Below are 15522 nucleotides of genomic sequence, written 5' to 3'. Positions count from 1 at the left end.
CACCCTATTGGCGGTAGTTTCACAGAATCCTGCTTCCCATGCCCATGTCCTAATTTGTCTCCATACCCAATTTATATCCCACCCGGGAATTGGAAGCCTGTCCTTCCCGGGTGGGATCTGGCATTGGCAGTTGCCAATAGCAGGGGGGGGGGGGCAATCTAGTAAACGTTTCCCGGGTCCCATCACCTCGGGAATCCGTTTACGCAGCCACTGACCCGATGTTCAACCCGGGTATAACACTGCTTTATTCCCGGGTTGAATTGCCGGGTCAGGCGACCCGCGATTTTGGCAATGCCCCTTTCACACCACACGCCGGCCTGGCAATATTCCGGGTTGATACCGGGTTATTTGTGCGGTGTGAAAGGGGTATTAGTGAGACTCTGGTTCTTAGATCAAGTTACAGGCGGTACCAAGGGGTCATAGTAAGGGAAGGGGGTACTATTAAGGGTACTTAGTTTGCGACCCAGCTAAGCTTGGAATTAGCTATAAGGGCGCGGTGTGGCTGGCTCCAGCATACTCTGTGTCTCCCTAGAGCCTAGAGGGCTCTGTGTGGATTAACTGTGCTTTTAACCTTTCTCCCGTGTGGGTGTGTTCTTTCACATTTTACAATGTCAAAGTAGTGTGTCTCATGCACAGGCAGAGTGTTTTTCTTCCCCAGGGGGATCACTACAGTGTACTCAGGATAGTACACATTCTCAGGCTAGTGGGTACGAAACAGTATGGTTGGATTCATTAAAACGGATGATCTCAAATATTTCACATAAATTGTCCCAAAATGAGAGACGCAATAATTAAGACCGTCTGTGGATGACCTGATGAATAGATTCTGCGTCCATACCAGCGTCTCAGACTCCTGCCGTTTGTCCACAAATGCGTACACTGGCCCAAATCCTGCAGGCTGACACTGATGATGATGTGTCAGATGCAGAGGAGGGTGAGGTGGACTCTGGAGGGAAGGGGGGTGGGGGATGCAGCCCTGTTACAAGGAACACAGGCCCTGATAGAAGCTATTAGAGACGTCCTACACATTCTTGACAGTGACAGAAGATGAGGAATCTTATTTTAATGTAAAAAAGAAATCCTCTGCTACTTTCCCTGCATCTAAGAAATTGAATACCCTATTTGAAGAAACTTGAATTTCAGATCCTTAAAAGGTTACTGGCATCCTTCCTTTTTCCTCAGGATGATAGAAAATAAGAATTTACTCACCGGTAAATCTATTTCTCGTAGTCCGTAGTGGATGCTGGGAACTCCGTAAGGACCATGGGGGCTCCGCAGGAGACTGGGCACAACTAAAGAAAGCTTTAGGACTACCTGGTGTGCACTGGCTCCTCCCTCTATGACCCTCCTCCAGACCTCAGTTAGGATACTGTGCCCGGAAGAGCTGACACAATAAGGAAAGGATTTTGAATCCCGGGTAAGACTCATACCAGCCACACCAATCACACCGTATAACTCGTGATACTATACCCAGTTAACAGTATGAAATATAACTGAGCCTCTCAACAGATGGCTCAACAATAACCCTTTAGTTAGGCAATAACTATATACAAGTATTGCAGACAATCCGCACTTGGGACGGGCGCCCAGCATCCACTACGGACTACGAGAAATAGAATTACTGGTGAGTAAATTCTTATTTTCTCCGACGTCCTAGTGGAGGCTGGGAACTCCGCAAGGACCATGGGGATTATACCAAAGCTCCCAAACGGGCGGGAGAAATGACTCTGCAGCACCGAATGAGCGAACTCTAGGTCCTCCTCAGCCAGGGTATCAAACTTGTAGAATTTAGCAAATGTGTTTGACCCCGACCAAGTAGCTGCTCGGCAAAGTTGTAAAGCCGAGACCCCTCGGGCAGCCGCCCAAGAAGAACCCACCTTCCTCGTGGAATGGGCTTTTACAGATTTAGGATGCGGCAGTCCAGCCGCAGAATGTGCAAGTTGAATCGTGCTACAGATCCAGCAAGCAATAGTCTGCTTTGAAGCAGGCGCACCCAACTTGTTGGGCGCATGCAGGATAAATAGCGAGTCAGTCTTTCTGACTCCAGCTGTCCTGGAAACATAGATTTTTAGGGCCCGGACTACGTCCAGCAACTTGGAGTCCTCCAAGTCACGAGTAGCCGCAGGCACCACAATAGGCTGGTTCAAATGAAACGCTGAAACCACCTTTGGGAGAAATTGGGGACGAGTCCTCAATTCCGCCCTATCCATATGGAAAATCAGATAAGGGCTTTTACAAGACAAAGCCGCCAATTCTGACACACGCCTGGCCGAAGCCAAGGCCAAAAGCATGACCACTTTCCACGTGAGGTATTTTAGTTCCACGGTTTTAAGTGGTTCAAACCAATGCGACTTTAGGAAATCCAACACCACGTTGAGATCCCAAGGTGCCACCGGGGGCACAAAAGGGGGCTGAATATGCAGCACTCCCTTAACAAATGTCTGAACTTCAGGTAGTGAAGCCAGTTCTTTTTGGAAGAAAATCGATAGAGCCGAAATCTGGACCTTAATGGAACCCAATTTTAGGCCCATAGTCACCCCTGACTGTAGGAAGTGCAGAAATCGACCTAGCTGAAATTCCTCCGTTGGGGCCTTCCTGGCCTCACACCACGCAACATATTTCCGCCATATGCGGTGATAATGGTTTGCTGTCACTTCTTTCCTAACTTTAATTAGAGTAGGGATAACTTCCTCCGGAATGCCCTTTTCCTTCAGGATCCGGCGTTCAACCGCCATGCCGTCAAACGCAGCCGCGGTAAGTCTTGGAACAGACAGGGCCCCTGCTGAGCAGGTCCTGTCTGAGCGGCAGAGGCCATGGGTCCTCTGAGATAATTTCTTGAAGTTCTGGGTACCAAGCTCTTCTTGGCCAATCCGGAACAATGAGTATAGTTCTTACTCCTCTCCTTCTTATTATTCTCAGTACTTTGGATATGAGAGGCAGAGGAGGGAACACATACACCGACTGGTACACCCACGGTGTCACCAGAGCGTCCACAGCTATCGTCTGAGGGTCCCTTGACCTGGCGCAATATCTTTTTAGCTTTTTGTTGAGGCGGGACGCCATCATGTCCACCTGTGGCCTTTCCCAATGTTGTACAATCATTTGGAAGACTACTGGATGAAGTCCCCACTCTCCCGGGTGGAGGTCGTGTCTGCTGAGAAAGTCTGCTTCCCAGTTGCCCACTCCGGGAATGAACACTGCTGACAGTGCTAACACATGATTTTCCACCCATCGGAGAATCCTTGTGGCTTCTGCCATCGCCATCCTGCTTCTTGTGCCGCCCTGTCGGTTTACATGGGCGACCGCCGTGATGTTGTCTGACTGGATCAGCACCGGCTGGTGTTGAAGCAGGGGTCTTGCCTGACTTAGGGCATTGTAAATGGCCCTTAGTTCCAGAATATTTATAACTTTCTTTTCTAAGAGCTCAGGTGAGCCCCTAGTGTACATCCAGCTCGGCCGGGCACAAAATTCTAACTGAGGTCTGGAGGAGGGTCATAGTGGGAGGAGCCAGTGCACACCAGGTAGTCCTAAAGCTTTCTTTAGTTGTGCCCAGTCTCCTGCGGAGCCGCTATTCCCCATGGTCCTTACGGAGTTCCCAGCATCCACTAGGACGTCAGAAAAAAAGAAAAAGAAAAAAAAAGGGAAAATCCGATTGTTGATGTATCGGTATCTAGGTTGTCACGTAAAATAAATCGCACCTGTCCCGGGGGCAGCCTCCTTAAAGAACACGGCTGACCGCTAGATTCAGACCACTCTCAAATCTCTGTACACAGCTGCAGGGGTGGCCCAAAGACCCACTATAGCTTGTGCATGGATCACTAGGGCCATTGGAAAATGGTCAGGTAACCTAATTAAGGGGTTAGATTCCTTACCCAGAGTGGAGATCGTTTTACTCCTACAGCATATACAGGACTCTGCAAATTTTATAGTGGAGGCCATAAAAGAGATAGGCTTGCTCCATGCACGCACCACGGCCTATGGCTAAGTCAGTGGACTGCGGATTCCAGAAAAGGTGTGGAAAGCCTACCATTCACAGGTGAGGCTCTGTTTGGAGATAAACTGGAAACGTGGATATCCAAGGCTACGGCGGGTAGCCCCCCCCCAGCTAGGAAGACCTACTCTGCAGTCCTTTCGGACAGCTAAATTTAAAAAAAAAAAAAAAAACTTCTACAGCCTTAAAGGGCAGTAGCGGTAAACCCAGAAAACAAGCAACTGCAGGTTCATAGGAACAGAACTCAGGTTCTGTTTCCTCAAAGCCTTCAGCATGACGGTGGACCGCGCTGCCTGGAAGACAGGCAGGTGGGAGCCTGATTAAGAGATTTCAGTTACATATGGGCAACATCATGCCAGGATCCCTGGGTCAAAGAGCTCATCGCCCAGTGGTACCGACTGGAGTTTCAGGAACTCCCACCTCACAGATTCTTCAAGTCAGGCTTACCAGCTTCTCAGGAGGCAAGTATAATTTTACAGGATGCAATTCAAAAACTGGTACAGACTCAGGTCATTGGTCCAGTTCCACCTCAGCTACAGAACAAAGGTTATTATTCCAACCTGTTTGTGGTACCGAAACCAGACGGTTCGCTAAGACCCATTTTAAACTTCAAGTCACTGAACCCGTATTTACGGGTGTTCAAATTCAAGATGGAGTCTCTGAGAGTGGTGATCTCAGGTCTGGAAGAAGGGGAATTCTTGGTGTCTCTGGATATCAAGGATGCATACCTTCATATCCCAATCTGGACGTCTCATTAGGCTTATCTAAGGTTTGCATTACAGGACTGTCACTACCAGTTCCAGGCCCTGCCATTTGGCCTCTCCATGGCACAGAGGGTGTTCACCAAGGTAATGGCAGAGATAAGGTTTCTCCTCCGCAAACAGGGAGTGAACATAATTCCGTATCTGGACGATCTGCTGATAAAAGCACCATCCAGGGAGCGGTTGTTGGACAACATTGCCCTCTCCGCTCGACTACTCCAGGATCACGGGTGGATTCGGAACCTACCAATATCTCACCTAGAACCAACACGGATGCCCGAGGTACAGAAGGTATGCCTTCTATTGGAAAAGGCATTGGTAATCCAGTCGCTGGTGCGGGATGTTCTAAAACCAACCCGGATATCAGTGCATCTATGCATTCGCCTTCTGGGAAAGATGGTAGCCATTTACGAGGTGCTGCAGTACGGAAGGTTTCACGCAAGGCCCTTCCAGCTGGATCTGTTGGACAAATGGTTCGGATTGCATCTCAACATGCACCACAGGATATGTCTGTCGCCAAGAGCCAGGATTTCTCTTCTGTGGTGGCTTCAGACTTCTCACCTGACAGAGGGCCGAAGGTTCGGGATTCAAAATTGGATTCTGCTAACCACAGACACAAGCCTCAGAGGTTGGGGAGCAGTCACCCAGGGGGAACACTTACAAGGAAAATGGTCAAGTCAGGAAACTATTCTTCCAACCACCATTCTGGAACTAAGGGCCATATACAACGCACTTCTACAGGCATCACATCTTCAAGATCAGGCCATTCAGGTTCAGTTGGACAATGTGACGGCGGTAATGTACATAAACCGACAGGGCGGAACGAAGAGCAGAGCTGCAATGTCAGAGGTAACAAGGATTCTCCTCTGGGCAGATAGACACGCTGTGGCATGGTCCACAATCTTCATTCTGAGAGTAGACAACTGGGAGGCAGACTTCCTCAGCAGACATGACCCCCACCCAGGAGAGTGGGGCCCACCCGGAGGTGTTCGGGTGTTTGACACATCTGTGGGGAATTCCAATGATCAACATGGTGGCCTCTCGTCTCAACAAGAAGCTCAGGCGGTATTGTTCCAGGTCAAGAGACGCACAGGCAGTAGCGGTGGACGCTCTGGTGACTCCAAGGGTCTATCAGATGGTGTATGTGTTTCCACCACTTCCATTGATCCCAAGAATTCTCAAAAGAATAAAAAGGGAAAAGGTATCAAGACTTACCGCGGCTACGTTTGAGGTCGAGCGTCAGATTCTAGCCCGGAAAGGCATTCCGGACAGGATAATTCCTACCTTGATCCAAGCCAGAAAAGGGGTAACGTCTAAACATTACTACTGTATTTGGAGAAAATACGTCTCTTGGTGTGAAAACAGGAAATTTCCTGCGGTGGAGTCTCAACTGGGACGTTTTCTGCAGTCAGGTGTGGATGTGGGCCTACGCCTGGGCTCCATAAAAATCCAGACTTCGGCCTTTTCCATATTCTTCCAGAAACAATTGGCTTCTCTCCCTGAGGTTCAGACATTTTTGAAGGGAGAAAATAGGATTTTAATTACCCACCAGTAAATCCTTTTCTCGTAGTCCGTAGAAGATACTGGGCGCCCGCCCAGTGCTTTGTGTGTTCCTGCACTGTTACTTGGTTAAGTATTACTGTTGGTTCAGCTGTTGCTGTTCGTCGTCAAGTTTGGTTAGCATGGCTTTCCTCTTGTTTGTGTGTGCTGGTTCGAATCTCACCACTGTCCTTTAAATCCTTCTCTGAAGGTATGTCCGTCTCCTCGGGCACAGTTTCTAGACAGAGTCTGGTAGGAGAGGCATAGAGGGAGGAGCTAGTGCACACTGTTGATTTCTTAAAGTGCCCAAGGCTCCTAGTGGACCTGTCTATACCCCATGGTACTAAATGGACCCCAGTATCCTCTACAGACTACGAGAAAAGGATTTACCGGTAGGTAATTAAAATCCTATTATCATGTATACTAGGTTTGTTATGCTTTATGTATTGAATTTTATGCATGTTACAGGGCGGGTGTGGTATGCAAGGTCCACCACACTTAGGTCGACAGTGTCTAGGTCAACCACTATTGGTCAACATGGTTACTAGGTCGACATGAGTTTTTGCCCTTTGTTTGGTGTCGTTTTCTCTGTACAGTAACCGGGAACCCCAATTAGTGCACAGTGTCCCCTCAAATTCGGGCAAGGTGCCTCAGGTTACCGTTCCCAATTGTAGTCCATGTGGATCATAAAAGTATGAAAAAGTAAAAAAAAAAAAAAAAAATATATATATAATATTAATAAAATAATAATAAATAATAATGTGAAAAACTCATGTCGACCTTTTGTCTTTTCGACCTAGAACATGTCAATCTAGAGTCCCTGTCGAACTAGAAACCATATCAACCACTAGTTGTCGACATAGACAGTGTAGACCTAAAGACCGGATACCTTACTGGGCAACAATCAATTATTTAGAATACCGGCAGACAGTAAATGGCTCCCAACGGAGCTATTCATTGTTGCTTTGTTCAGGCATGATCAGCTGCTGGCACCGGCATTTCAGATAGCACCTCCCCTGGGGGTAGCGAGCTGAAATGAGCCAAAAGTGACCCGTTTGAACGCTCAAACAGAACTTTTCACATTGTGCCCATAAGTTTGGTTGGATTTAGCCACTTTACACAGCTAAACCCAACCTCTCTGGGCACGACAAACGCAATAAACAGAAACAATTGAATATCACTTTGGACGGGATATTAGGAGAGACAAACAATTGAATATCACCCATTGTCTTGATTGTCGTTAATATTTCAGATATGCTTCTCACCTCCTCTCGTAAAGCAAATTAGAAACCATGCTCATGAATGTTTTGGGTTTAATTTGGCGGCCTTCTTTAAGCTCGTACAAATTCAGTCTGAACTTCAAGCGCTGGGACCTGGAAAAGAAGACATTGAATACAGTGCAAACAATAGTAAAACTTGCCTCTACATAGTGACCACTTCTATCTAAACTCTTAAGTTTACATGCTCTTCCTCCCCCAGTCTGATCTTTTGTTTTCATAATCATGGGCACTCAAACACCTAAGCAAGCTATGGAAGGGCACATGTTTTGAATCCCCACAGTTTAAATAGGTTCCTAGAAAATCATCTGTATCAGAGTGAGAGGAACTGTTAAATACAGTCCAATAGAGATTATATAATGTAAAAAAAGCCACTACTTCGATGGCCGTTAATACAGTTCTGGTCTTAGTGAAAGATTAGAATCATGAAGTACCTCCAACCACACAGTTAATACATGAACTAGAAATCCATACAAATCCAGATGCATGTTTTCTTGATTTACCTTCAAGTAAGGTTTTTAATTAATCTTACCCAACTATAAGGTTTGACCACAGGATACATGCAAGTCACGTGATATTAGGTTATTGATTATATGGTTATGTCAGTTAATTGTAAACAATTCAAAAGATATGTAAAAGATCAAAAAAAGGTTTTGTTCCATTATCTGTGGTAAGCAATTTGAGAATATGATGGTGTACTTTGCTCTACCATTTGTAAATTACAATAAATTTACAAAAAGCACTATATTATGGCTTTACATACAGTGCCTTGCTAAAGTATTCACAACCTGGAATTAAAATGGATTGTTTGAAGGTTTGCATCATTTTATTCACAGAACATGGCTACAACTTTGAAGATGTTTTTTTTATTTTTTATTTTTTTATTGTGAAGCAAACAACAAATCGGACAAAGTAACAGAAAACGTCAGCGTGCATAACTGTTCTCCCCCTAAAGTCAGTACTTTGTAGAGCCACCTTTTGCGGCAATTACAGCTGCAAGTCTCTTTGGAGAAGTCTCTATGAGCTTGCCACTGGGATTTTTGACCATACCTCAAGGCAAAACTGCTCCAGCTCCTTCATGTTGGATGGTTTCCACTTGTGAACAGCAATCTACAAGTATGACCACAAATTCTCAATTGGATCGAGATCTGGGCTTTGACTAGGCCATTCCAACACATTTAAATGTTTCCCCTTAAAGCACTTGAGTGTTGCTTTAGCAGTATGCTTCGGGTCATTGTCCTGCTGGAAGGTGAACCTCCGTTCCAGTCTCAAATCACAGGCAGACTGAAACAGGTTTTGCTCAAGAATATCCCTGTATTTAACACCATCCATCTTTCCCTCGACTCGAAACAGTTTCCCAGTCCCTGCTGCTGAAAAACATCCCCACAGCATGATGCTGCCACCACCATGTTTCACTGTGGGGATGGTGTTCTTGGGGTGATGGGATGTGTTGGATTTGCGCCAGACATAGCGTTTTCCTTGGTGGCCGAAAAGTTCAATTTTAGTATCATCTGACCAGAGCACCTTCCTCCATACATTTGGGCGGTCGTCCACATGCCTTTTGGAAAACTCAAAACGCGCCTTCTTATTTTTAACACTAAGTAATGACGTTTTACTGGCCACTCTTCCATAAAGCCCAGCTCTATGGAGTGTACGGCTTATTGTGGTCACATGTGCAGATACACCAGTCTCTGCTGTGGAACTCTGTAGCTCCTTCAGGATTACCTTTGGTCACTGTGCTACCTCTATGATTAATGCCCTCATTGCCCTGTCTGAGTTTTGGTGGCCAGCCCTCTCTTGGCAGGTTTGTTGTGGTACCATGTTCTTTCCATTTGAAGATGATGGATTTGATAGTGCTCCAGGGGATCATAAGATTTGGATATTTTTTATTTATTTTATTATTTATTTTTTAAAACCCAACCCTGACTTGTACTTCTCCACAACTTTGTCCCTGACTTGTTTGTAGAGCTCCTTGGTCTTCATAGTCCGATGCCTCTTGCTTAGTGGTGTTGCAGCCTCTGGGGCCTTTCAGAAAAGGTGTGTTTATACTGTGATACTTAGATTGCACACAGGTGGACTTCATTTCACTAATTATGTGACTTCTGAAGGTAATTGGTTGCACCAGAACTTTTGAGGGGCTTCATAGCAAAGGGGGTGAATACATATGCACATGCCAATTTTCTAATTTTTAGTTATTACATTGTTTTTTATATAAATTTTTCTCATTTCACTTTACCAACTTAGACTATTTTATGCATATCCATCACATAAAATTCAGATTAAAAATAATAATAAATAAATTAAAATTACAGGTTGTAATGTAACAAAATAGGTAAAAAAGCCAAGGGGTGTGAATATTTTTGCAAGGCACTGTACATACACATATTATAATATATACACTGCTCTCAGCGTAATCTTGGAGGCCTGAACTGTTGAAAGTGGCTAGGAATAAGTTGTGGGACAACAAGGCTAATAACAATATTCCCCTTCAGATCCCCGCAAAATCCTTACACTGTCAGCACATCCGTTGCTAGGCCAGCCAATCCAATGAACAAGCGCTCTCCCATGGGGAAAAGTTTCTGGAAGTCAGTGGTCACCATCTGAGCTTGGACTCCAAAGCGTCTGTCAGCAGCTATAGCCACGCAGTTCTTGCCCCTCATGGCCATGACAGCCCCACCATTATATGACATAATAGACTGCACAAGAGAGGTACAATTTAATAAAAAATAAATGAAAAAACAGTTACATATGCAAAGTGGAGTCATACTTGGATGAGGATCCTAACCCAATATCCTTTACCCACCCACATTCTGAGTTATGCTTCTACAGAATTGACAATTCATACTCACTGAAATTCTCTGTACTTTTTTTTTTTTTTTTTATTGGCTTGAGTTTGTCAGCTTAACATGTACTGCAATACATGTAACTGACTGACTTTCCCCGATATTAATATGAAAACAGCTTGAAGCATGAATACAACTAATATTTTTTTTTTATGTCCAATCTGTTTGTTTATACAATGTTGTCGCTCCTCTCTTCCACCCCACTGTTGTGAGTACTATACATTCAACACTAGCAGCAGAGCCCCCTTTAATCCGGGATACCTAGGATTTACACAGGTGCTGTGGCTGATTAAAACAAGGTGAAATGCAGGCTTGAATTTAGCCAACCACAGAACCTATGGAATTTATATGCGTCCCAGATTAAAGTGATATTATGGCAAGTGCATTGAGTAGACGGGACAGACCTTCTGAAATGATTATATAGAGATTTGAACGAAGATTAAAGGTGGGTACACACTGATAGATATATCTGCCGATCAATTGATCGGCAGATATATCTATGGACGGATCGGGCAGTGTGTTGAGCATACACACTGCCCAATCTGTCGGGGACTGACGTCATTAACTGGGCCTAGTTCAGCTGTCAATCACCGGCAGCTGCCGCAGCATGCTTACGGCATACACACAGCGCGACGCGCAAATATATCGGTAGATATGTTGGCCGTCGGCTGTGCTGCGGGCCGACACGATATGTCTGTGAACTACGGAGTTCACAGACATATCGGCCGATGGACCCGCGATATATCGGCCGTTCAAGAGAACAGCCGATATATAGGCCAGTGTGTACCCACCTTAAGGTTATGGTGTAACTGTATACAGGTTGGATATAAAATGATGGGGTTCCCTATATCCAGCATATAATATCACACAAGGACAGATGTACTAAACCAGGCATTCCCAACCTCAATCCTCAAAGTACACTAACAGCGCAGGTTTTAGTGATGTCCAGGATTCAGCACAGATGGTTAAATCAGTAACGGCAGACAAATTAAGCCACCTGTGCTCAAGCATGGATATCACTAAAACCTGCACTGTAAGGTGGGTACACAGCAGACAACTTGCAAACAATGCAATTTCATCAACGATTTTCCTTGAACTCCTGGACAAAGGGCAAACAATATCAGTGGCAAATGAAGGATTTAGTCAGTGGGGTTTCCAAATATCATCTATTGTGTACCCACCTTTTATTGTGTGCCTTTTTTTTTATTGTGTGCCTTGAAGACCGTGGTTGGGAATAAATGTACTAAACCTTGGGGAGAATTAAAGTATCAGCCACCCAACTCTTAACTGCCATGTTACAGGCTGGGATTGAAAAAATAAGAATTTACTTACCGATAATTCTATTTCTCGGAGTCCGTAGTGGATGCTGGGGTTCCTGAAAGGACCATGGGGGATAGCGGCTCCGCAGGAGACAGGGCACAAAAAGTAAAGCTTTAGGATCAGGTGGTGTGCACTGGCTCCTCCCCCTATGACCCTCCTCCAAGCCTCAGTTAGGATACTGTGCCCGGACGAGCGTACACAATAAGGAAGGATTTTGAATCCCGGGTAAGACTCATACCAGCCACACCAATCACAATGTACAACCTGTGATCTGAACCCAGTTAACAGTATGATAACAGCGGAGCCTCTGAAAAGATGGCTCACAACAATAATAACCCGAGTATTGCAGATAATCCGCACTTGGGATGGGCGCCCAGCATCCACTACGGACTCCGAGAAATAGAATTATCGGTAAGTAAATTCTTATTTTCTCTATCGTCCTAGTGGATGCTGGGGTTCCTGAAAGGACCATGGGGATAATACCAAAGCTCCCAAACGGGCGGGAGAGTGCGGATGACTCTGCAGCACCGAATGAGAGAACTCCAGGTCCTCCTTAGCCAGGGTATCAAATTTGTAGGATTTTACCAACGTGTTTGCCCCTGACTAAATAGCCGCTCGGCAAAGTTGTAAAGCCGAGACCCCTCGGGCAGCCGCCCAAGATAAGCCCACCTTCCTTGTGGAATGGGCATTTACATATTTTGGCTGTGGCAGGCCTGCCACAGAATGTGCAAGCTGAATTGTATTACACATCCAACTAGCAATAGTCTGCTTAGAAGCAAGAGCACCCAGTTTGTTGGGTGCATACAGGATAACAGCAAGTCAGTTTTCCTGACTCCAGCCGTCCTGGAACCTATATTTACAGGGCCCTGACAACATCTAGCAACCTGGAGTCCTCCAAGTCCCTAGTAGGCGCAAGGCACCAAAATAAGCTGGTTCAGGTGAAACACTGACACCACCTTAGGGAGAGAACTGGGGACGAGTCCGCAGCTCTGCCCTGTCCAATGGACAACCAGATATGGGCTTTTTTGAGAAAAAAAACACCAATTTGACACTCGCCTGGTCCAGGCCAGGGCCAAGAGCATGGTCACTTTTCATGTGAGATGCTTCAAATCCACAGATTTGACTGGTTTTAAACCAATGTGATTTGAGGAATCCCAGAACTACGTTGAGATCCCACAGTGCCACTGGAGGCACAAAAGGGGGTTGTATATGCAATACTCCCTTGACAAACTTCTGGACTTCAGGAACTGAAGCCACTTCTTTCTGGAAGAAAATCGACAGGGCCGAAATTTGAACCTTAATGGACCCCAATTTGAGGCCCATAGACACTCCTGTTTGCAGGAAATGCAGGAATCGACCGAGTTGAAATTTCTTCGTGGGGCCTTTCTGGTCTCACACCACGCAACATATTTTTGCCACATGTGGTGATAATGTTGTGCGGTCACCTCCTTTCTGGCTTTGACCAGGGTAGGAATGACCTCTTCCGGAATGCCTTTTTCCCTTAGGATCCGGCGTTCCACCGCCATGCCGTCAAACGCAGCTGCGGTAAGTCTTGGAACAGACATGGTACTTGCTGAAACAAGTCCCTTCTTAGCGGCAGAGGCCATAAGTCCTCTGTGAGCATCTCTTGAAGTTCCGAGTACCAAGTCCTTCTTGGCCAATCCGGAGCCATGAGTATAGTTCTTACTCCTCTACGTCTTATAAGTCTCAGTACCTTAGGTATGAGAAGCAGAGGATGGAACACATACACCGACTGGTACATCCATGGTGTTACCAGAACGTCCACAGCTATTGCCTGAGGGTCTCTTAACCTGGCGCAATACCTGTCCCGTTTTTTGTTCAGACGGGACGCCATCATGTCCACCTTTGGTATTTCCCAACGGTTTACAATCATGTGGAAAACTTCCCGATGAAGTTTCCACTCTGCCGGGTGGAGGTCGTGCCTGCTGAGGAAGTCTGCTTCCCAGTTTCCATTCCCGGAATGAAACACTGCTGACAGTGCTATCACATGATTTTCCGCCCAGCGAAAAGTCCTTGCAGTTTTTGCCATTGCCCTCCTGCTTCTTGTGCCGCCCTGTCTATTTACGTGGGCGACTGCCGTGATGTTTTTCCCACTGGATCAATACCGGCTGACCTTGAAGCAGAGGTCTTGCTAAGCTTAGAGTATTATAAATTTACCCCTAGCTCCAGTATATTTATGTGGAGAAAAGTCTCCAGACTTGATCACACTCCCTGGAAATTTTTTCCTTGTGTGACTGCTCCCCAGCCTCTCGGGCTGGCCTCCGTGGTCACCAGCATCCAATCCTGAATGCCGAATCTGCGGCCCTCTAGAAGATGAGCACTCTGTAACCACCACAGGAGAGACACCCTTGTCCTTGGATATAGGGTTATCCGCTGATGCATCTGAAGATGCGATCCGGACCATTTGTCCAGCAGATCCCACTGAAAAATTCTTGCGTGAAATCTGCCGAATGGAATTGCTTCGTAGGAAGTCACCATCTTTACCAGGACCCTTGTGCAATGATGCACTGATTTTAGGAGGTTCCTGACTAGCTCGGATAACTCCCTGGCTTTCTCTTCCGGGAGAAACACCTTTTTCTGGACTGTGTCCAGAATCATCCCTAGGCACAGCAGACTTGTCGTCGGGATCAGCTGCGATTTTGGAATATTTAGAATCCACCCGTGCTGTTGTAGCAGTATCCGAGATAGTGCTACTCCGACCTCCAACTGTTCCCTGGACTTTGCCCTTATCAGGAGATCGTCCAAGTAAGGGATAATTAAGACGCCTTTTCTTCGAAGAAGAATCATCATTTCGGCCATTACCTTGGTAAAGACCCGGGGTGCCGTGGACAATCCAAACGGCAGCGTCTGAAACTGATAGTGACAGTTCTGTACCACGAACCTGAGGTACCCTTAGTGAGAAGGGCAAATTTTGGACATGGAGGTAAGCATCCCTGATGTCTCGGGACACTATATAGTCCCCTTCTTCCTGGTTCGTTATCACTGCTCTGAGTGACTCCATCTTGATTTGAACCTTTGTAAGTGTTCAAATTTTTTTAGATTTAGAATAGGTCTCACCTAGCCTTCTGGCTTCAGTACCACAATATAATGTGGAATAATACCCCTTTTCTTGTTGTAGGAGGGGTAATTTGATTATCACCTGCTGGGAATACAGCTTGTGAATTGTTTCCCATACTGCCTCCTTGTCGGAGGGAGACCTTGGTAAACCAGACTTCAGGAGCCTGCGAAGGGGAAACGTCTCGACATTCCAATCTGTACCCCTGGGATACTACATGTAGGATCCAGGGGTCCTGTACGGTCCCAGCGTCATGCTGAGAGCTTGGCAGAAGCGGTGGAACGCTTCTGTTCCTGGGAATGGGCTGCCTGCTGCAGTCTTCTTCCCTTTCCTCTATCCCTGGGCAGATATGACTCTTATAGGGACGAAAGGACTGAGGCTGAAAAGACGGTGTCTTTTTCTGCAGAGATGTGACTTAGGGTAAAAACGGTGGATTTTCCAGCAGTTGCCGTGGCCACCAGGTCCGATGGACCGACCCCAAATAACTCCTCTTCCTTTATACGGCAATACACCTTTGTGCCGTTTGGAATCTGCATCACCTGACCACTGTCGTGTCCATAAACATCTTCTGGCAGATATGGACATCGCACTTACTCTTGATGCCAGAGTGCAAATATCCCTCTGTGCATCTCGCATATATAGAAAATGCATCCTTTAAATGCTCTATAGTCAATAAAATACTGTCCCTGTCAAGGGTATCAATATTTTTAGTCAG

General features: G+C 46.0%; 1 protein-coding gene across 1 annotated transcript in view; it reads right to left on the bottom strand.

The window, feature by feature from the left end:
* PSMB3 (proteasome 20S subunit beta 3) overlaps positions 1-15522 on the bottom strand; it is a 68031-nt gene that overhangs the window by 44800 nt on the left and 7709 nt on the right. Inside the window, exons 2-3 of the mRNA XM_063959699.1 lie at positions 10080-10264; positions 7557-7664 (exon numbers count right to left, since the gene is read on the bottom strand). Of these exons, the coding sequence (XP_063815769.1) occupies positions 7557-7664; positions 10080-10264 (293 nt within the window). The remainder of the gene's footprint in view (positions 1-7556; positions 7665-10079; positions 10265-15522) is intronic.

The sequence above is a fragment of the Pseudophryne corroboree genome, chromosome 3, assembly GCF_028390025.1.
Source record: "Pseudophryne corroboree isolate aPseCor3 chromosome 3, aPseCor3.hap2, whole genome shotgun sequence".
In the NCBI taxonomy this organism is placed as follows: domain Eukaryota; kingdom Metazoa; phylum Chordata; class Amphibia; order Anura; family Myobatrachidae; genus Pseudophryne; species Pseudophryne corroboree.
The sequence above is the reverse complement of the archived record's forward strand: the minus strand, read 5'-3'. Positions and strand labels throughout refer to the sequence as shown.